This window comes from Xenopus laevis, chromosome 5L (genome assembly GCF_017654675.1).
Source record: "Xenopus laevis strain J_2021 chromosome 5L, Xenopus_laevis_v10.1, whole genome shotgun sequence".
Classification (NCBI taxonomy): domain Eukaryota; kingdom Metazoa; phylum Chordata; class Amphibia; order Anura; family Pipidae; genus Xenopus; species Xenopus laevis.
The window spans coordinates 107,942,015-107,966,369 of NC_054379.1; the positions used below are offsets into that span (position 1 = coordinate 107,942,015).

General features: G+C 39.6%; 1 protein-coding gene across 2 annotated transcripts in view; it reads right to left on the reverse strand.

The window, feature by feature from the left end:
• Positions 1-24,355, reverse strand: part of ecel1.L (endothelin converting enzyme-like 1 L homeolog) — a 61,737-nt gene that overhangs the window by 7,354 nt on the left and 30,028 nt on the right. For both annotated transcript variants that reach the window (NM_001094726.1, XM_018241335.2), the window contains 9 exon segments: positions 1,355-1,479; positions 2,162-2,229; positions 8,725-8,776; positions 9,228-9,286; positions 10,228-10,331; positions 11,607-11,681; positions 12,720-12,818; positions 14,922-15,144; positions 21,811-21,935. In NM_001094726.1, the coding sequence (NP_001088195.1) occupies positions 1,355-1,479; positions 2,162-2,229; positions 8,725-8,776; positions 9,228-9,286; positions 10,228-10,331; positions 11,607-11,681; positions 12,720-12,818; positions 14,922-15,144; positions 21,811-21,935 (930 nt within the window).

A 24,355-nucleotide genomic window follows, 5' to 3' on the forward strand; every position in this document is an offset into this window, starting at 1 on the left:
CGACGCGACATGACTGTCGGATGCAGACGCAGCGTGCAGCGTCTGCATCCGACAGTCGTCGTGTTGCGTCGGATTAACGCTGTGACACCATGCAACAATTCTCTTACCTTATTTTTGTTGCATGCGAAAAGTCGCATGCGTTTTGTCGCAGCGCTTCGGATCGCCACAAAAACGCTCGTGGAGTCCTACCCTTATAGTTGGGACCAGTGCATAATTTATGTAATGAAACTTCCTAGTGAAAAAGTCCTTATTTTCTTGTGAAAAGAATACACTGCCTTTCAGCAGCCTTTCAAGATGATCTATGTGCAATTAGAATTTGTGAGGGCCCATTACAGACAGGTGACTGGACATGTAACCTCTTGTGTACTGGATAATATGTTCTTGGCTTCATAGAGGATTTTCTGAAAATATTACTGTGCTAAAATAAAGGTTTGTGAAAGACTGCTGCTTTCCCTCACTGATTTTTGTATAATCCAGGATGTGAATATCCTGAACAATGTTGTTCTCTATTAAAATATATCAAATAAAACAGTTCATATGTAATACCCCGCTTCATGTAAATAAACCAATGTGCCATTGGGTAATCCTAAATATAAATTTGCCATTTTAAGAACTAAGCCGCCACAAGACCATACACTTTACAGTAAACACAAACAAACCAAGGGCTCACATACATGTTAGGTCATATGGACCAATTAATGGACAAAGCTCTGTCTTTTATTCCCACACTTCTTCCTATTACAGTTAGAACTGCGTAATTTCTGGTCAGGTGATCTCTGAGGGAGTGCAGAGAATATCACAAAATGGTGGCTCAAAGTAAACTATGTAAAATGGCAATATTCACTGATATCCGTTGGGTATAATTCTTTAATAGAAATCTGTTGCTTAAGTATTCATTCTGGAGGTATCCATCTTTTACTAGAAATAGCCAGCACTACCCCATAGTAACTGGAAGTGATTAACTGTTTTATTTGTTATATGTTCACAAGCTTTACTTTACTTTAATACAGTTCAGTTTCCCCTTTAATTGATTTGCAGAAAATGTAGCTACTGCAGAATCCTTCCAGTGTGACAGATATATAACATTCCCTGAGTTATGAGAGATAGCATTGTAATAGCAGAATACAAGATTATACTCAAAATAAGACACATGTCACAACATCAATTAGAAGACAATTGGTATCTCGTACAACAGCAATTTCAGCTGCCACAGATTCTATACAAATACCTTTAAAATAAAATACACATCTGGGTTTAAAAGATGCAAACATTCCAACACAAATAATCAGCTTATAACAGGGTAAAAAAGATACATTTCAGCACCAGCCATGCTGAAATATAGACTGGTCCTCACCCTCTGGTTGTAAACGGTGAAGTTCTCGTACAGATCCACAATACATTCTGCTTTCTTCAGAAACTTGCTATAGGAATCCTCAGTCCACCACTGAATGGGGTTTCCACTGGCGTCGTACTGACCTCCTGCCATTGGGGGAAAAAATGGATTTGCAAAAGGCCCTTTTAGCAAGTGGGGAATATTTATACAGATGGAAAGTTTAACCAATAACTATGTTATACCAAATAACAATGTAACAATGTAATTATATATTTATAAAGATGCAGAGTATAAAATAACATATTATAGTGTAGTAGTGTACTAGTAGTAGTGGTGTAAATTCAGTATACTAAAGCTATGCTACACAATATTATATATGTATGGAACAATTAATCCAGCATTTACAGCCTAGTATTGCACTTCCATAGATTGGGAGAAGTCCTTTATGTAAATGACAACAGTGTGTAGCAATGGGCATTTCTTGCACAAGGCTATATGGGTTTGTAAACAAGTTCACTTCACTTGCACAGCTTTCATGCAATTCTTTACTCCTTGCCCACCACTTCTCTGTTACTTAGCAGTCAGCAGTATAAAAAACAGTGAGGAAATTCTGTTTATGCCCTGTGTTCTGCAGATCCGATTGTACTTCACTACCAACATATCAATGCTTTCAATTGGCTACAGGTTGGTTCTAGTGGTGGCCACTCCAAATTTGGTTACACACAAAGTCCAACTCCTTAATATTATTCACAAAGTAAGAATTTAAAAGATGGATTGTTATAATTAATGTATCTGCATGCCGCCATTGTACATAATGCACATACTTACCCCAATCATCATACCCATGTGTCAGCTCATGTCCAATAATTGTCCCAATGCCTCCATAGTTTAAAGACCTGCAGACACAAAGCCAGCCAAGGATTTCACTCAATGTCAGAAATTGTGAATACAGCAAGCAGCTACACCATGTATCAGTGATCCCAATTAACATACTTTATTAACTTCACATTAACATCTAAAAATGAAAACAATTATAATATAATGTACGGTTGTCCTGCACTGGTAAAGCTGGCGTGTTTGCTTCAGAAACACTACTATAGTTTATAGAAACAAGCTGCTGTGAAGCCATGGGGGCTGCCATTCAAGCACAGGATACACAGTAGATAACAGATACACCCTGTAGAATCACATACTATAATACAGAGCTTGTCTGTTAGCTGTGTAACCTGTGCCTTTTTCTCCCTTTTCAGCCTTGAATGCTGATGAGATGATGTTTTTCAGAGCTCTGCTTATAGATTATTGTTCTTTATACTCCATATTGTACAAATGCTTTATGCATTTTGAATAGTGTAATTCTAGGATCCTGGGACCTCTTTGACATAAAGGCCTTTCTGCTTTCACACTTAGATCACTATTGCACAAGCAAGTGTATTCAGTGAATATATTTCAGGGCTGTTAGAAGTGGTAAATTTTCTCTGAAATCAGTATGAAATATTTGCTTACAGTTATGGCTGCTAAACCTCATGTAGCAAAGAAAAGGCATTCCTCACACAGGAGAAGAATATGCCCTAGTTTACCATTTTCAGTTCTCAGCCAAAACGTGGCAGGATATCACAGTATTACCGTCAGTTTACCTAGCCGATTATCTTCAGATAATCTGTGCTGATCTCATCTCACTGCTTCATCCCTGAGAGATGCACTTAACTATGGGCTGCCTCCCACAATACCTTGCTCCAGTGTGACATGTGTAGAGACCCTGAGGTTTGGGTACTTATAACTCAGGCAGTCTCCCCTTGGTAATAGGACACCTAAGGGTCCTTTGGTTAACCTCAGGCAGCATTGTCCCTTGCTGGGTCCACATTAGTTCACAGAGTTTGTCCTCTAGGTGGCACTATGTGATAATATAAAGGGGGTTAGCACCATGTGCTTAGGTTCTTTTCCTCTGGGACAGAGTGCCTCCCAGGGAGGTACTGTAGGGCCAGGGCTCTGGTTCTGTAAAAGTTAAGTTTAGACAGTTGTAGTAGTGATAGTCGCTCTAGGAGTGAAAGAAAGCTCAGGGTAGCTAGAGAGCTGTGGCTCCGAGGAGAAATAGAGGGGTTAGAACCCTGTGGTGTGTGAACCACTAGATCAGGGACAACAGTGGGTGAGTTGAGGACCACATAGGGTACCAAGACCCCAGGCTGAATACAGTGGGTGAGGTGAGGACCAAATCGGGTGCCAAGAAATAAGACCCCAGGCTGGGAAATATAGGACCTAGCGCCATCCACCTGAGAAGGGATATTACCTAGTGAGAGGGTAACTATCAGTTGAATGTGTGAATCATTGCTGCTGGCTATTTGTATCGCATATTGTCTATCCTAGAACATACTTTATCCCACTGGAGGGAATATCAAAGTACTCTACTACTCTGTTCAGTTCAATAAATCAGTTGAAGTTTGCTGCAAAGAATTGTGTCTGACTGATTATCCTGCTGCATTGATCTACACCAGGTACCGGAGTTGCAGGGAGTTGCACGGGTACACTGAGGGTCCGGGGCACACTACAAGCAGTTTTAGCCTTGTCACAAATCCACAGCAAAAGTACACTCAAGGGTGTGCCACATTTGGGGGCTCATCCGGGGGGAGGCCGACCGGAAAGTCTGGGGCCCACACAATTAGGCTAATTAAGGGTGCCAATCAGGACTATGCAAATTGGCACCAAAGAAAGGTGCGGAATCTCTGGTGGGTGACATAGGCGTACACATCAGCAGCATCCACCCTGTTTGATCACTCCTCCCTGATATCTGAAGCAAGCTGGTGGCCAATCAGAACACAGGAAAGTGGCGCCAAGGGAGAAAGGAGGAGCCAGAGAAGGTTGGTGCCCCAGTTGCCAACAGGCTTGCTGGTTGGGTCCCCTAAAGGATGATGTTCGGTACCATGCACCGGGTGTGTTGGTGGCATTAATGGCTGCCAAACATAAAAGCTTTTGGACTGGATCTGCCAATGTTTCCAGTTTGTCTGACCACCCAGAGGTGGAAGAAAGAGAAGGGGCCATCGTAAGAGGGATCGCCGCTATGCTCGCGGAACCAGTTGATACCCTCGAGGAGAGGCTTGCCGCTCTTCCCGAAATCACAGAGGGAGAGAAGCCGGCAGACATGGTGAAACTGGTTTGGGAGGAGGCACTTGCACCCTCTCTGTACCGCCAGGCTATTCAAGAGGCCTCACCGGCTCACTCCGCAGGAGTGCGGACACCCCAACAATCTCAGGGGGCTGAGTCCATTTACGGATGGGAGGAGGATATGGCGGAAGCAGCACCAGACGGAGCAACCCAGGCACCGCTTTTCCATTTGCCCCACAGTTTTTGGGCTCCGGCGAAAATTACAAAGGCTGATGAGAGGGACTTTTGGGTCCTGCCAGGGAAAGTGGATCCTGACATTTTCTGCCGGGTCTCCCGTATACAGCGGGTGCTAAATTTCCGTGTGTTTCGGCTGTGGGGTTACTTTATGCCGTATGCCCCTTTGTGGGTGTATGACAAGATGGAGCAGCTAGTGGATGATTGGGTGGTGAAGGACATTTGTGCTAAGGAGAAAGCATTGGCAACTTCCTGACCCACCCTGACACAGTAAAGAGGATGGCAGCTTGGCGGTTTGTTTGCTCCACTGAAAAGGAATGGTGGTAGGGCCGCACGGTATTGCGCCATCGGGTGCACAGCTGTGGACGCAACAACCCTAACCCCAGGTTTTTCAGCATCGATGTGGCCACACCCGGAGGAGGGATGGTGGAGAAACCACATCCCAAATATTATGTATGGTGTGAAGAAAAACAGGATGGTGCTTAGGACTGTTTTTTGTTACTAATACCCAGGAGGGTGATGTCTTCTGTTGAGGGGGGGAGGGTGAAGCAACCACGCACTGAGTAAAGTTGACCAAAGTAGGTCTGTTGTTGACATATTGTTTGCTTTGTAACCCATGTGGGACTCAAGTGGACTGCATTCTGGGTACGGCACATTCATCTAGGAGGGGGATTTTTAACTATACACTTTTGATCGTACGAGACAGTTGTTTCAAGAGATTTGTTTTTTTGTTCTTGGCCCAATGTGCCAATCTTTATTACCAGAGCTGTTTAATACAGAAAGAAAGAATGCAAATGTGTAGTGTTGATAATAAGGTAGGGACTAGGTTCCCGATTTAAAAGGGTAGACCCATGCTCTAAAACCATGGAGGTGGGACATTGCATGTTCTTGCTAAATACTGTATGTTTTAATATGTTTACTTTCAGGATCCATTGTACCCTTGACAGACCTCCTGAGAGGCTGTTGAAGTGTGATGTTCAAAGTACAATGTTGATGATGTAAATCTGGTTCAGTCATCCACCTGAGAGGGGATATTACCTAGTGAGAGGGTAACTATCCTTTGAATGTGTGAATCATTGCTGCTGGCTATTTGTATCGCATATTGTCTATCCTAGAACATACTTTATCCCACTGGAGGGAATATCAAAGTACTCTACTACTCTGTTCAGTTCAATAAATCAGTTGAAGTTTGCTGCAAAGAACTGTGTCTGACTGATTATCCTGCTTCATTGATCTACACCAGGTACCGGGAGTTGCACGGGTACAATGGGGGCACACTACAAGCAGTTTTAGCCTTGTCACACATAGTCACAAATCCACAGCAAAAGTACACTCAAGGGTGTGCTACACTTGCTTTCTTTAGAGGGTTTCATACTTGTAACTGCAAGTATTGTAAAGTTAATGTGCCTGCCATAGATTATAAAATCTAAAGTTTCAGCTGTCATGGACCCGATTGCCAGTGTTGTGGATTTAACATTTCTGGGTTGTCGTTTGAATTATACTGTGCTGTGTGTGTGTTTTTTGGCAACATGCAGCACTGCAAAGTCAAAGCCCCCAACAGGCAATGGGTTAAAGCAGCCATTTATTCCACCAGTAATGCACTTTATTTTACTCATCTCTAAATTCTGAATATCTGCTATATTTTTAGACTACTGTATAAGCCTTCCAAGCAATCAATTTGCTTCAAAAGCATCTAAAGTTCCCCAGTTTGGTCATGTTCAAAAATGCAATCTTGGCTTCCCCTTATTTATTTATGCACCCATGTTTTGACTCATTTATTCCTGTTTGATATTAATTGATGTTAGAAATATTCCCCAGTGGACTAGAGGGGTCTGGTAATTATAACCTGCTCTAGAGGTCTCCCACTTGCTTCTTCATTCCCAAACGGATATAAATATCTGTGCCGGGTTTGTGTGAATCCTTAATGCGCTCAATAATTGTTATTGCTTTAAAATAAACAATTATACACATGATCCAGTATAACTGCTTGGAGTTATTTGCATAATTTCTTTGCAAGTTAATTACACTACTACTGCAATTCCCAGGGAGGGACTGTTGTGCAGGCAGAGGATGGTGTCCCACTTAGTGCATGGATTTAGTTCTTTGCTTTTATGTGCTACACTCTTTCCAGCTACCAGAGATCTCACATTCAATGGAACTGAAATCCATGTGGAGCATAAGGTGCAGTGGTATTAGGATCTGTCAGACATTGTGCACACTTTAATGCTGCGGTCACTGTGTAAAACCAATAATGTAATGGAATTTGGGATACTTGCAGTCAAGTGCTAAAATTCTGGTGTAAAAAAAAAAGTTAGCATAAAAAAAGCTGTATAATAAAGGACTGCTGTCACTTTTTATACCATTATGTCTTAATGTTCAAATTATGAACTGTTGCAGTTTAGTGTGTTATGCAAGGTCTGAACTGCTGTAAAATAATGGCATGATTTATAAATATATAGATTGTAAGCTCTATGGGACAGGGACCTGCTTCTTACTGTGAGTTTTAGCACATGGCACTTAATTGCTGTGTATTTATACAGGCTTAGGATCCGTTATCTAGAATTCTTTTATCCAGAAACCTCCAAATTATGGGAAGGCCATCTAGAGTCCATTACCAGCAAATAATTACAAAACAATATTTCCCTTTTTTCTTTAATAATAAATCAGGAACTTGTACTTGATCCCAGCTAAATTATACTTAATTAATCCTTACTGGAGGAAAAACAATCCTATTGGGTTTATTTAATGTATACATATTTTTTTAGTAGACTCGAGGTATGGAGATCCAAATTACAGAAAGATCCCTCATCCAGAAAGTCCCATACCTCTACCTATTTATCATTATGCTTGTCCTCCCTGTGTGTACTTTTCAACTCTGTAAAAGTGTACAGCACTGCATATTCCTGTAGCACTGTATAAAGAAACGTACACATACATTCACTAGTTTTGTCCTATAATCTGAATAAAGCATGTGACAACACCAATTTGAACTGTACCCCTACGCCATTTACTGGAGTAGGTGACATGTAAGATATGTATAACTATGCCATTACATGAATGTATATGAATAATGCTATCCAGATTAAATAGGGGCCTTCAATAGTATAGGGATATTAATCTTGAACAGAGACGAGCTTCTATTATATAAGAGTCCCTGCAGGGCTTTGGAGTCTAATGGTTTTACACATTACATTCACATGAACCATTATGCTAATTCATGTTAACAGCATTTCTACTGTATCAGGTTATCACAGCTGTTATAGAAAAAGTAGGGACGCACCAAATCCAGGATTCAGTTTTGGATTCAGGCAGGATTTGGCTGAATCCAAGTGCCTGGCTGTATCGAATCCAAATCCAAAAAAATCACGTGCCTTTTCCTCGCACAAACAAGGAAGTCAAATTTTTTCTACTTCCCCCTTTCCCCCTCATTTAATTAGTGCATCACTAAGAAGTAAAGTAAAGCTTTTAGTTAGATGTATATATGGGGGTCATTTACAAAGTCTTCTGTACTTTGCACCTTGCACCTATGATATAGCTCTACAATGTTTATCATTAGCAGTCATTGCAGCAAATAGGTTTATAGGTAATAGGTTTGGTTTTAGGGTATCGCCAACAGGGAAATGTCTCTGAGTCATGTTGTGGGTGGAAGTTGGAGGCAACAACAGCCGAAGGCGACAGGTTGGACATCACTGATTTATACAATTGTTTTCAGATAAACCTTCTTGCAAATTTTATGATAATGAAAGGCCCATAACTACACTATTTCATTTTTTGTAAAAATGTCAACTTTTCTAGTACTACAGCCCAAGTTTTATGCATTTGAACATCCTTGCCCAAATACATAAGACTCCTCCTGTGTGCACTGCAATCAGGTGTTGGATTATCGCAAGCAAAACTTGTGTAAGGAGGATACAAACTGGCAACAGGATAGCCGAGTATTATATGCCAGTAGTCATGCCGTGCCAAGAGAACATCTGCAAGTCTAATAAACTCACAACCATGGTTGGTCAGTCATGATGAAGCTAAACAAATTGACAAACATGATCAAATGAAGTACTTACTGTGGGAAATCAGGATCGTAGAGTGTAGGCTGTAAAATGCCGGCTGGGAACACTGTGAGAGGAGGAGGAGATTGACAAGTGTGTAAGTTTCAAGGCAGCCCCACATTTATAAATATCAACATGAACTTGAATAAGAGCCTCTGCACAATACACTGTACAGATATTTTATTTAACATTCATAGCACAAATGTAATCTACCTACACAGGTGAGATGTTTATTTTCACATTAACAGGTGAAGGAATCCATATGCCATACTGTAACATTGATTAAGAAACACTTTATGCAGTGCTGCTTGAAAAAGATACTAAGGTCCAGGCTATGTTTTCTTCACCAATTGTAAACCTTTGTATATGTATCATTGTACCCTGTGTCGGTTTTACAAGACTATATTTATTGTTTTATGATTAATACAATTACATGTGATGTGTTAAGAGTTTACCATATTCAGAAAACTCCCTCTATTGCTATGCAACTGGTTAAGGCACATGCGCTTTGTACTCACCCATCTGGTTCTTGTTAGGAAGGTAGTAAGCATTCAGGGCTTGTGGCGGAAGCAGCCAACTGCAAAACAGCTTACAGTCAGTTTCATTTACAGTAGCCATCTTACCACATTGGAAACTGCATGTTTGATTCCTTATACTGGAATAACTCTGTAATGTCTACCTAAACCACGGAGTTGATCCAGCCCCATATCCCTGCCATGTAACAGCCACTTTTAAAGCATTTCAGTATTTGCTCTAGGGATGCACCGAATCCACTATTTTGTATTTCGGACTGAATCTGAGTCCTAATTTGCATATGCAAATTAGGGGTGGGAAGGGGAAAACATTTTTTACTTCCTTGTTTTGTTGACAAAAAGTCACATGATTTACCTCCCTGCCTCTAATTTGCATATGCAAATTAGGAGTCGGTTCAGCTGGGCAGAAGGATTCAGCCGAATCCAAATCCTGCTGAAAAAAGCCGAATTCTGCCCGAATCCTGGATTCGGTGAATCCCTAATTTGCTCTAGAGCAGAACATTACTTTTAACTCTATACAAGCAATTTTATCCCCTATTTATGTGTTTTACTAGATAATCACTATATGCCCATACTCATCTTTTGACACACACAAACACACACACCTAACATAATTGCCCTAACAGAAGACAAAACTAACTAATAAGTTTAACTAGTCCCAGATAGGTAGCTAGTTATAATGATTGGGTTACTCTTTACCATGCCAGCAGTTGTAGAGGCCCATTTATAAACATTCTTTATGTATGAGTTCTTATCTTACATAAGCAGCAGCAATGTTTCCACCATGTCATTAAATCAAATGTGTGTTATATTATACAACCCATTGATGTATCTTGTTATATATTGTAATAAAATATAAACAGTGATGCCTACTGTATGCTCTGTGGCATGGCAAAGTGAATGGACTTCATTTGTATCTTAAGCTTGTTACACTTTTTTATTTGCCCTCTGCATGGTTCTATGTTCACTATGTTCTATTACTTACGCTGATTTATCCACCTCTTGGCGAATCTTCTTTACAGCCATTTTGATGCTGTATCTTATGCTGCTTAGAATATTCTTGAAATAGGTCTTCTCATTAACCTCAAACTGCCATGGAAGCAAAGAGGGAGTAAGAAATAACGTCTAACAACACGCAGACAGAGCAGAGACAAAAGGGGAGGCAGCTTTAGGGAACATATTCACATAATTCTGCCATTAAGTAACAGAGAATCAAATAGCTATATTTACTCTTCCCCCTATGAAATATATTTTGATTAAATAAATTGCGCCACCATAGAAAAATGGCAGTTTCCTTTTATATATATGCTATTTTAGATGCAATTTCCAATTCATAGTATACCCTCACTTCAAGGGGAGTTTTCTCATTTTCACCCTCTGTCCCTGGAAATATCACTAGTTTTCAAACTGACCAACTGAAAGGAAGATTTCCATTATCTTCATAAATCATAAATGAATTCTTGGGGGGTTATTTATCAAAGTCCGATTTCATCTCAACATTTTCTGCTACAAACTCCGATCAAATCTGCTCCGGTTTTTTACGCTAATTTATTATTTGATTATCTGAAAATTTGCTTGGAGTTTAATCAATTCCGAAAAATTTGTGATTTCTTTATAAGTCCGATTTTATAAAAAAAAAAAAATCACAATAAGTTTTGCATTCGGAGTTTAGTAAATAACCCCCTTGGTGTTTGCTCTGCTTCTGTAACCTGATTCACAGTAATTCAATATTTAGTCATTATTAAGCATTACATTATACCATGTTTGGCAATAATGTCAATGCTATAATAAAAGTAGCAGTTGAATTTATATTAATGACTTTTTAAAAAATGAATACAGTACTTCAGTTATTTTGCACATCTAAAGAATAATTTACAAAAATAGCATTTTTTGCAGACATCTCTGCAGACAACTTCTCTATAATATGCTTTTACTTCTTCAAAAAAATAGGAATAATGCATATATCAGTGGTTTTAATGGGTTTTTTAACTGGGTAAGCATACAGTCAAACCCTGTGACATCTCTGCAGCAGTTTGCATTGACACAGTGGGGCTCATTTATCAACACTGGGCAAATTTGCCCATGGGCAGTTACCTATAGCAACCAATCAGTGATTAGCTTTTTGAAGCCAGCAGCAAGTAGAACAATGAATGCAGCAATTTGATTGGTTGCCACGGGTTACTGCCCATGGGCAAATTTGCTCATCAGATGAGAAAACAGCAACAACAGGTTGGTGGAACTCAATAGCAAGATGTACAGTACTTCAGTATTTGAATCTAGACATAGTAGTTCACAATACTGGCTGAACAGTAGATGGCACTGATGTAACCACAACAAGCTAAACTGTGAAACACAGGGACTTACTTCATATTCTTTATCCATTGACTCCGGTTGTAAGAGAATATCAGGGTATCCGATCATCACCATCATGTGCTTCAGCTACAGAAAGAAAGACAGTAGAGTAAAGGTAAATTATCTTACAATCTGAATACTGTCACAGCCCCTACAGAAGGAACATTTTCCTTATAGTGAAAACAAGAGCAGCCGATACAGGTGTTATTACAATTCATAGAGAAGCTTAAATGAAATAAACAATTCCGCTTGGCTTGTATAAAAAATTAAATAGTAATTTCCCCTGACCAAGGAAAATGTTGTCAAATTACAATACAAAGGCTATTATTATTAACAATAACACAAAGTTATAAAGTACCAACATATTCTGCATTGTGTATGACAGTGAAGATATGTATCATGAAAATAAAACAGCTTGTGCTGTACAGGTATGGAACCTGTTATCCAGAATGCTCAGGGCCTGGTATTTTTTATTCTATTCTTTCACTTGAGCTAAGTAAATGTGCCCCTCAATCTTCAGATGGGATAAGTTAGGGCAAATTGCAATTTTCAGATATACCGTAGGTATTGACACCTGGATGACATATTATAGCATACAATTTATTCAGCAGATGGAAGGAGTATATTTTATTTTTATCTAATTGTTCCTGGTCAGGAGGCCCCCATTTATTATGACAAGAACTAGAAATATATAATAATCTCAAGGCAAATTGATAATTTCATCTTTACAATTCAATTAATGATTACATCTACTTGTTACAAAGCTTATATGTATTTCAACAAAAGTAACAATTCCTAACTGTCCAATATCTGCCTTCATCCTGTTCCCAGGTTTAGCTAAACTACTCCGAACATTTGCCCAAACCATCTCCAATTTAATTTCTTAAAACTGCCAATGGGAAAACCTGTATTTTCTGAGATCAATCAAGTTTAACATAACATGAAACAACCTGTTGTTTCCTCTCTTTCTTCTACCTCTTCATATCATCTGCACTGCAAAAACACCACCGTGTGTATAACATCTCTTGTATCTTCTGGTAACATTTAGAAAGTGTTTTACTGAAGCCTAATGATAACTATGATTGTGGACAATGTGGATGAATCTTCTATGGAGCTGCTGGTCACCTTTTCTCGTGCTGCTTCTTTAGTCTCTGTGTCCATCCAGTCTAACTCCTCTAGCCTATTATCCAGGATATGCTTGATGTTTTCAACCAACTGCTGCACCTACACAGAAGGAGGAGAAAGAGAGAACCTTTACTGGAAGTAGCCATCACGTCTTGCAACAAAGAGTCACAGTACTTAACATTATATAGTACTTCATATTCATGTTATTGGAGCTATAAAAATGATAATGCAAGTATGTGTGGACTGGTGCATGAAATGAAATGGCTTTGCATTGACAAATTTACACTTCAGGACACAAGTGAAAAAATGCATAATGTTATATGTAATTAAAATGACCCACAAAAATCAATAGAAGTTTTAGTCTTGATAAATGGTGTGAGAACTGAATGAAACTTGGATCAAAACTATATTTCCTTCCAAAAATGGATGTTTCTTCCCTGCTGATATTTCCAGTTAAGTAATTTCCTGTTATCACTATTTAGCAAAGTGCAGGTATGGGATTCGTTATCCAGAAAGCTCCGAATATAGGATAACCATCACTCTCAGACTCCATTTTAATCAAATTTAAAAATGATGTCCTTTTTCTCTCTAGTAATAAAATAGAACATTGTATTTGATCCTAACTGAGACATAACTAATCTTTACTGTGGACAAAAACAGCTCTCTTAGGTTTATTCAATGTTTACATGATTTTTCAGTAGCCTTAAAGGAAAACTATACCCCCCAAACAATGTAGGGCTCTATAAAAAGATATTGCATAAAACAGCTCATATGTAAAATCCTGCTTCATGTAAATAAACCATTTTCATAATAATATACTTTGCTAGTAGTATGTGCCATTGGGTAATCATAAATAGAAAATTGCCATTTTAAAAAATAAGGACCGCCCCCTGGGATCGTAGGATTCACTGCACTCACAAACATACCAACAAACCATACATGTTAGGTCACATGAGCCAATTAACAGACAGAGTTGTGTCTTTTGCTTCCACACTTCTTCCTGTTACAGTTAGAGTTGAAGTATTTCTGGTCAGGTGATCTCTGAGACAGCACACAGACCATCACGAAATGGGGGCTCAAGGCAAGAGATGTAAAAGGGCAAGATTTACTTAAATATATATTCCAGTTTGGTCAGATTCTTTAATATGCCACTTAATATGATATGAACTATCTGTTGCTTAAGTGTTCATTTTGGGGGTATAGTTTTCCTTTAAGGTATGGCCATCCACATACGATCTCTTACCCCAGGTCCCCAGTATTCTGCCTAAAAAGTCCCATACATATATAAATATATATATATTAGATCTTGCCTGCTGATTAAGAACAGGAGGCTGCCATTCCTGGGAGATACTTAGTTAACACAGTATTATAGGTTAAACGTAATATTAAATGTTACACTTCTGTTTGAGCATAGCTGAAAATAAAACAATGCCACCACAAAACATTGATGCATTGAATGTAAAAACAGAAATGGCAAATCCCTATTAAAGGGATACTGTCATGGGAAAAAACATTTTTTTCAAAATGAATCAGTTAATAGTGCTGCTCCAGCAGAAATCCATTTCTCAAAAGAGCAAAGAGATTTTTTTATATTCAATTTTGAAATCTGACATGGGGCTAGACATATTGTCAATTTCCCAGCTGCCCCAAGTCATGTGACCTGTGCCTGCACTTCAGGAGAGAAATGCTTTCTGGCAGGCTGCTGTTCTCCCAGCAGAACAAAGGTTACACAGGAATTTTGCTCTCAGATTGGCCCTCACTGTTAGTTAGGAGGAATCATGTTTCCTTATTCAGTGCACACTAGGTTTGTGCTTTTTTTAATTTGTGACAATTCATTCATCAACAAGGATTTTTGTCAGTTAAATTTGCTGTTTTTCACACTGCATCAAACTTAAGAAGTGTAATTTTAGATTAGCAAAATGTGTTCTGCTTTTCAAAGGTACAATGAATAAGAAACTACGAACACTGGCAAGAGATTAATCATGGATATACAATAAATATATAAAGATAGCCATGTATACAATATACACTGTTGCCTAGTTTTTTCACCTACATAATGGTACACTAGAAATTAACTATTAACTATGCATTTCCACTTGTTGGCTTCTTCAAGTAGGTATTACCTACAGCTATTCAACTGTAACTGGAGGGGGTGGGGTAGTATGAAATCACCAAAACTGAGGCTGCAAATTATCATCTTACCTTGGCTTTGCTAGAGGATGAGAAATACTCTTCTACAAAGAGGGCACCCAGAGCCATGCCAAAGTGCTTGTTGGCTTGAGTTAGGCACACCTTTGTCAGTTCTGCCTGTTTCTCCGAACCTTCCATCTCCTTGGAGAGTTCATGAATGGCATCTCGGAAGGGAGTGGAGAGGTGCTCACTCAACACCACCACAATGCGCCAAAGCATGTAATTATGGAGAACACTAGGAAGGAAACATTGGAGAGATGGCAGTTTACACTAGAGAAATATTAGTGTTGGCATCAATTCCATTCATGGATAAATCCAGCTTGTATAAATAGTCCACCCAGAGAAAATTCAAGTGCTCGCAAACTCATAGGTACAGGGTTTGTTACAATTGGGCATACCCCATAGAATCCCTGGGACTTTTTCGACAAACAAATAAAGCCACAAAAGGATACACATTAGAAATAGGATAAACTTTATAATTAAAGTATGCTGCCATTTTAAAGTCCTTTTATTAAATATTCCCAATTTACCACTGCCAATGGCTACCAACAGCATCATGGGCTGCTACATAAGACCTATGGCACATGGGCAGAAAAATAGCCGAATGCATCCAATTTGTCTGAATGCGACACTGGTGGTGACAGGCCGATTTGTCCAGAATTTTTTTTTTATTTCTGGCCAAATCTACCTGATACAGTGACAGATGCACTCCATTTAACTAAATGACAAGCTACATGATTAGTGATGGGCGAATTTATTCGGCAGGCGCGAATTCGCGGCGAATTTGCGCGATTCGCCGCCAGCGAATAAATTCGCGAAACTCCCGCGAAAATTCGCGGAAAAATTCGCCTGCGTCAAAAAATTTTTTCCGAAAAACCGACGCCGGCGTCGGAAAAACGGGCGCCGGCGTCAAAAACGGGCGCCGGCGTCAAAAACGAGACGCCGGCGCCGTTTCGCAAATTTTTCGCCGTTTCGCGAAATTCGCGAATTTTTCGGCGAAGCGAAACGGCGCAAATTCGCCCATCACTGTACATGATCACTTATCTGCTCTGTATATCATAGGCCAATACTGCAAATGCACTTCCATACTGTTCTGTCTCTGTATGAGAACCTATGTACATACTGCCAAAGTAATCCTAAATCAATTAGGTTCCAGCAGGTTAGCTGTCAGCTGGGCTCTCATATCTTTAAAATAAGTTATTCCTACCTCTTACCTGTATTTTATCAGCATTTAGTAATGTTCTTTAGTTTTGTCCTGCTTAGAGAGTTGTATATCAAAGGCAATGAGCCAGTAGGGTCTGGCAGTTCTAACATTATTATAAAAGAAGCGGATATGACAGCTCATGTGCATCACTGTGTAACATGGATATACATGCACTGGCCTGAGGCTTTGCCTTGCAAGCATTACACTGACGTTTCAATCAGAATTATATTTCACAGAATGAAGATGAAGGAATGTTAAAGTGGGGATACAGTTCACACAAACAAAAGAGTTACATAAAATACCAAATTATATCCTTAGTGACATACAGCAACATTAAAGGAAAAATAAAGTCACTAACCAATATTTCCCAACACATTGTCACTTTTTGCTTTGTATATTGTTTATTTTAAATTACCTCCGAACCAGTATTTTCCACAGCAGCAAAATAATCATGCTTTACAGCTATTTCTAGGTTTACAAAAGAGATACATGGGCAGTCTAATATATTGTTATTTTAGATCGTCCACATGTAGATTCTGATTGTCTCTGGTTTTAAATAGATGATCTGGCAACACTGCTAGGCCTAGAAGAATGTATTTTACTTGTATACCATAGGACCTTGAGTATAATCTCATGTTACATGCTGGGGAGAATTCATATCTCACTGATTAAATGACCTGTAAATAAATAGAATGGTCCCATAATCCCATTCATTGAGCATGTGTATATGTACCCATAGTAGGTGCGAGCTGCGATTTTTGCTTTGTGCTGGATAAAAGATAAGGTGCAATGGAATGAATGAAGTGCTGGGTAGGAGCAAAGAGGTGTCCCTGGGGAGTGAGCACAACTCCCAGGAAAGCACAGCAAACTCCCCACACCAGATTAGCCACATTGGATATTTTAAAAAGGGGACTCATTTATGCCCTATTTTACAAGTGCATTATTTTTTATAATGTTTTCTTTGAATTGTATGACACTAATGACATCATGAAACACTGATTACGACACCACTAAGCATATTTGACAAGGATTTAATTAGTGGTTAATTATAACTCACTTGAATGTTTCTGGTTAATCGGTATATGAATAAAATGTAAAAATGATAAACACAAGACAGTTTGTTTGACTTGAAGATAACATTTTCATTCTGGGAAGCAGGTGGGGGGGGGTTATACAATTGTTAAGTGGGGAATTTTTAATTTACACTGAGATTAATTTTTCAGAGCTGCTTATACACTGTTTACTTTGCAGTTTTAATCCCCTAAAATGTTTCAAGCCCTTTTAATCCTGGCAATTAATATAAATCATGTGTAATCTTCTAGTTGGCAGTGAACCCTCCATATAATGCCTTTGTTTCCATGTCTACGTGGTGAGATGAGCAAGTCGGGTTCTAACAACCTGGAATGGCTCTTTTCTTGCGCCAGAAGCTTTTATTATATATTAAGAGGAAATATGTTTTCTGCTTCCCCTAAAACATGAACAGCAGCCCAGTCTACAAAGAAAATGGGATATGAAATCTTCCCTGTATATTATTCTGCTAGTGCATATAATACAAAATGGCATTTTCATCAATAATTCTCATGGAATAGTGCACAGAGCTACTGACTTGCTACATGCAGCATTCGACACAAAAATCCACTAGACTTCTGAATCATACAGTAGGGCATCTATTGAGATGAGACAGAGGAGAGCTAGACAACATCTTCATTTTTAATATCATAACAAATCAAATTATGGGATTGAACTAGCATACAGATAGATCTTCTGACAAGGGAATTACTAAGCATACAAAACATATTGTCATTCAGAGCATAGCACCCTCCCAACCCTCCCCCTACCCCCGATCAATTGCCATTAGTTTAATGTCCCAACCATAGGGTCCTGTCTGAGAGAGGCTGTGATATATCAGCTGGAAGTCAGCTCAAGTCTGTGTGTGGCACCAAATGGAAAGAAAAGTGCTTTAGAAGCCCGTAGGATGGAAAGCTTAATATATGACGATTGTAAAAATAAGTTGATATTTTATAGAATCAGGTAGAGACCAAAAGGGACCATAAATAAAAGGTGTTAAGGAAAAAAATATACAGTGAGCATGAAAATAATGCTAAGAGCATTTTTTATTGTTAAAGAAAAGTTGTTGAATAGGGTATAATGCATATAAGAAAAAGAGGGATGTTTTGCATACAAACAATAACTGAGGGTGGACGGAGGAAGAAAATGGGCAGTTAGGTCCAATGCCTTTAGCAATGTTCTCTCCCAATCACAATAACCAAGTCTACCCTGACCTCTCTGCCTTGCAGTTTACCAAGTGACCCAATGAAACCCCTGGGACAGTTGCCAATAACACTCCCATTACCATCACAATGAAGCTGTCAGATGTAATTTCAGTGCAGGGTTTATAGGAGTGCTCCCTTATTGATTTTATGACCGTGATATCAGCGAATGCCCTCGCTTTCAAATCTGTAATATTACAGTGAATAGCACAAAGATGTGCAGCATATGGCTTTGTCTCTTCTGGAAATGCAGAAACATGTTCCTTGTTTTTGCCATTTAAATCAAAATCCCCAAGATAATCGAAGAAGTTTTGTCATAGAATTTTGCGCTTAAATGAAGCGCAAAATTTGTGAGACAAAAGTTCCTTGGTGCATATGTAAGGCTGGCATTCATTATTGACAATCAATAATGTTTCTTTTTCTCTTTCAGAAAAAGATGCAGAGGAGGGGAGACATCCGGGGAACTTTCAGATGCAAAAGGAATGCTATATAGTTCAGAAGGGAGGCAATGCTTATTATTCAGGTTTAGCCTGGATTAGTAAACCAATCATTTTGGTGTGTTTTCTATACAGTAAGTGGACCTGTCTCTAGTTACAACAGGCCTGCTAACTATTAGCAATGTTGTCTGTTAAAATATTTCCATTCTGAACTGTATAGAATTCCTTTTCCATATGAACTTTTTCTTCTAATGATCTGGTTTTCCATCTGCTTATGTTATTTAGAGAAGTCCTGCAGTGCCCATGTCAATTCTCACCTGACAAAGCAACAGGTTGTTGGTTATCAAACTGCCTATCCACTAATGCAAGTGTAGCGCTATAGTAAACTGCTTTGTAATTTAGCAGTTATAGCTACTTTCCTTGTGGGCTGATACCACAGTTGAGCTCTCTTTCTCAGGGGCAAGCCCTCGCAGCGAGGTGGAGGCAGGGTGTAGTGTAACTGTAACTAGGTGCGATAGCACAATGATGGGCGCCAGTAGTTCTTTAATCCCTCTAATCTCCTCGGTGGAGCCTTGAGCTGCTCAACTATCTAGCCTCTCTATCACTCCTAGAGTGATCTATAATTGAGTATAGCTGTCTAATTACTACGGTCAAAGCACCTAGGGTCGACACTACCCATTCCCTTCCAGCCTGCTTGGTTGGGCTAAAGCAATGGACCCAGACCTCATGGTTCCTAAACCTTTTATACTCTGGCACAGTGCAATCTGGTGTACACTGTGATAACTACAGGGGTTACATAAGCACAAGGTCCCCATAAGGACCTTTTAGGCGTCCATATAACTAGGGATGTGCCTGTCTGTAATGTGTAAGGGTGTCTAAGATTTTCACATCGCTACACAAGCAATTACAATGAGTAGCAGCACACATAGCGAACAGCCTTGCACAACATTCACCTTAAAACGTTGTTCAACTTCGGCATGGCCATGTGTTCCAATTACAAAGACATGCCTTGATTACCTTCGGTTTTCAACAGTATTCCTGCCAACCACCTGGTAATATGGAGGCGTGATTTTAGCATTTAGTAACTGATTATAAAATGCCCTGGTGCAGTAATCCTGGAAGGCACCAAAGGGTGTAGCGAGGGTGCCATTGACTGGGAGGAGGGATGGAAGGCCAGGGGATTGGACATTAAGGGGCAGGTTAAAGAGCATTGGTGGGGAGCAGAAGGGGAGGGCAGTTATATAACAAAGGAATCCCTTACCTGCTTCCTCTTCCCTCAGGATCCTGGAACGCTGGTGGAGCTGCCCACCCACCCTCCCATTTTCATGAAGGCAGTTGTTTTATTGGGCACGTTTTTGTATGTTTTGTGTTTTCGACAAAAACAATAAAAAAAAAAAAAAAAAAACCTTGGGATATGTCTACTCCTATCACTAATTACATGCATGTATCGCTTTGTATTTCAATGTTCTTTTCTATATGACTCTATGTTCTTGTCACAGCGGGGTACAAATGTGTCTTTGCCATTTAGTTAGACTGGCGGTATTTGGGATGACCTACATGCCCACCGCGGCTGCGGTGGCTGGCATTTGGAAATTAATGGTTGGTAATTTAATGGCAAGTTTTTCTGTTTACGGTATGAATAATAATCTGTTCAAATAAAAGCTGTGGCCGACCCTCACCCACTTAAAGGAAGTTTCGTCTCAGTGTAGTTTATTTAAGGTATGGTCATATATCAGGTAGCGGTTAGGTTGTCATACAGTAGTTATGCATGCCTCCTAACAGTCTATAACAGCAGGGGTAGTTTGCCTTAAAATTAAAAGTTAGTATGATGTGAACATCAGTATTCTCTGTATTGAATTTGCAATTTTTTGTGATTTTTAAAATAAGGTGTTTTTTTTTTTTGTTCTTGATTCTCAGGCTTGTTATTTTATCAGTATCTGGATGCTATTTCTAACAACCAGGCAGAAGTTATAAAGTCAGAATAGGAGTTGAATTGAGGGATGAAATAGAAGGGTACAAAAATGGAATGAAGACTCACTGTCAACCTATTCTTGGTTATCAGACAGCCCGGTTTTCCAAATAAGGAAGACTGGGCAGGATTCCCCTTGATTGACATGGTGATCAGCCAATCGCCAAATCATAGCCCCGCCCCGTGACATGTATCATCGTGTCCCAATACATCACAACAGCTAGCGAGAAACAGAATAGAAATGCTAATGCAAACCCCATACAAAATAAATGATTAGGGTCAACTGAAATCTTAGGTCCAACTTTCATAATAAAACTTAACTCATAGGTGTGTAAAAGCACTGATAGGTTTTACAGTATTGTTATGCTGAGAAATCAAAGTTTGAAATAGGGCATATGAAGAGGGCAAAAAATGAGTGAACTAGGTTTTCATATTTAAGTGCACCTCACTTAGTATACAGCAATGTATCCTGCCTTTAGCAGCTCTGAATAAGGAAGGGTTGTGTAGTGGGCATCACTTGGGCATCATCGCAAACATTCATTGACTGAATCTAGTGATGGGCTAATAAATGCACCAGACACAAATTTGCGGTGAATTTCTGCGTTTCGCCGCAAACTAATTAATTTGGCTGCAACAATTAGCCGGCGAAAAATCCAGTGCATCAAAATAAAATTGGCGCGTGTTAAAATTATTTTGACGCTCATTGACTTCAATACATTTCGCAAAATTTTCTTTAAAGTAGTCAGTTCTGGGGGGGGGGGGGTGCAAGATGCTGAGGATCCATGTATTTACCACCGGCATATGTCAGCTCCCTAATATCTAAGTTGCTCTGGATTTCTAATATGGTAATGGATTTAATGCAAAGTTCAAAGCAACAGAAAAACTGATTGAGGACTACAGTTTTGGGCCTATAGTGCATCTAGCCCTTAGTAAATGGATCCTACAGTCTGCCTGTTTAAACAATATTTCTATACGCAGCTACTGTATTGCTATCTGTTTCTAAACTGGGAACTGAACTCACCTTGCTGGGGTGGCTCGTATCATTTCTGACACCTTTTGCATATAATCAGAGGCCAACACAACCACCTCCTCATCCTCTGGAAAGTTTGTGTGAAATATTCTGTCCAAAAGGTTTTTCCAGCTCAACTGTTACACAAGGATATAGAAGGGAAGGAGATAAAAACAGATCCTGGATTAAATTTAACAGTACATGATTTCATTTGTTTGGTGTCGTTTGCTGCTATTTAAGAATCACCCCTCACTAAAAAGATAAAAAAAACAGCAACTGCCTACTAAATATATATGTATATACATATCTGCTGGGGAGAACATTACAGAAGGTGCAACTGCACCTACTCTATGGGACCTCATGGGGACCAATATCTGCAAAGAATTAATTATATCTCATTTATAAGTCAAGAACCCACAATTTTACGCATCAGAGTTGAGGGATTTTAGCAAATAGAGGGCCTGTGGTGATATGTGGTGGGAAGGTTAGGGGCAAATAGATGAGTAAATATTGGGGGTCTGACTGCTCCAGGGGAGGCCCAGGGGGACCAGTTGCAAAATGTGATAAATGCCATTGCTGATATCATGGGAGTGCTCTGCCATTTATAATGGTGAAAACTGGCATACAATCATTTGATGACTAGTGCTGGTGGTATACCAGAAAAAGGTAGCCATACCTTTACATTTCCTTGAAATTTTTTCTTGCTGACAGAATGTTTGTTTGCAGCAGCTCACCTGGCTACATACAGATAAACAATTCTGGAGACTTACTATTGTAGCGCTATAGTAAACTGACTTGTGCTAGGGCAGTTTAAGCTACTTTCCTTGGTGGGCTAATACCACCGATGAGCTCTCTTTCTCAGGGGTAAGCCCTCGCAGCGGGGTGGAGGCAAGGGTGTAGTGTAACTGTAACCTGATGCGATAGCACAATGATGGGCGCCAGTAGTTCTTTAACAGTTGAACAAAGAACAGTATTTATTGAACAATAGCACAGAGATCATTTAGCACATTGATCCACAATGGAGTATAGAACATACACAGCAGCATAAAGGAAGCATATACTCACAGCACGTATAGGCTGAATCCCCACAGGCTAGGGAATATACAGCAGAGAGTAAGTTGACAGCATGTGATGGGTATTGCCCAGTTTTCAGGATATCTTCCAGTGGCAGACTAGGGGAACTCCTGACATCCCTATCTCAACACTTGGTTCCTTACTCTGGGTTAGTAATACCCTGGGATCTTAATCCCTCTAATCTCCTCGGAGGAGCCTTGAGCTGCTCAACTAATTAACCTCTCTATCACTCCTAGAGCGATCTATAAAACGAGTATAGCTGTCTAATTACTAGGGCCAAGGCGCCTAGGGTCAGCACTACCCATTCCCTTCCAGCCTGCTTGGTTGGGCTAAAGCAATGGACCCAGAGCACATGGTTCCTAAACCTTTTATACTCTGGCACAGTGCCATCTGGTGTACACTGTGTGAACTACAGGGGTTACATAAGCACAAGGTCCCCATAAGGACCCACTGAGGTGTCCATATTACTAGGGATGTGCCTGTCTGTAAAGTGTAAGGGTGTCTAAGATTTTCACATCCCTACACTATTAATATCACCTACTGATTCAGGCCAAAGCTACTCATTCTGTGTGTCATTCTACTCTACAAACACTTTCCAAACCTGTCACTGAATTGTCTAATTTTTGTGTCCAAAAAGAACCATTGGCCTGGTCAAGTGAAGTGGGAACACTAGAACTTCTTCAATGAAATCCCACCAAAGACAGCAGCAAAATGGCAATGAAAGGTGCAAACCAATTTACACTAGTTTTTTTTACTATACACTTACACTATTGCTGATCAACTAGAAAGAAAATGTAACAGTTATAGGCAATTATGAATGACAGCGGCCATCTGCAAAAGCAGTGTATTGATATATTTACATAACACACTGTGTTATTAGCTGGGCCAGTACATGAGTAGAGAAGGATGGCAGTGCATCTAAGAAACATAATAGGACTCACTGGGATTAATTATATAAACTGGGCCAGAGAAACCTTCTGGTGGACCTACCCATAGGTTAGCTATCTTCCATGGTGTAGTGAAAGTCAGGGCTGTTTTAATAAATGGGACATTTGTCCAGTACAGGTAAACCCACCAATGGAACATTACTGAGCGTCCCCTGGAAAAGGTCAGACCCTTCATAATCAACAGGCATAGCTCTACAACAAAAACATTTTAATTTCTTTTTATTTGACTTTTCTAATAAAATCAAGTGTATTTAGTTGAGATGCCTTTTTGTTGTGCTGTTCCCATTATGGTTTTCCCCATCCAGTGGTTGTTGGCTGAAGTCTACGTCAGAGAGTACAGGCCATTTCTGTATTGCTTGTCTTATTACATTCAAGTTACATTTCTTTCTTCTCTCACTCGGCCTACAAGTATCACACAGCTGAATTTAACAAAATGTGTGCAAATTTCCCCAAGCCAATCTTGCTATGCAAACCCGATGCATGAAACAGTATGACGGTTTTTCCATACATTTTTACAGATCATTCGTTCCTGCAGG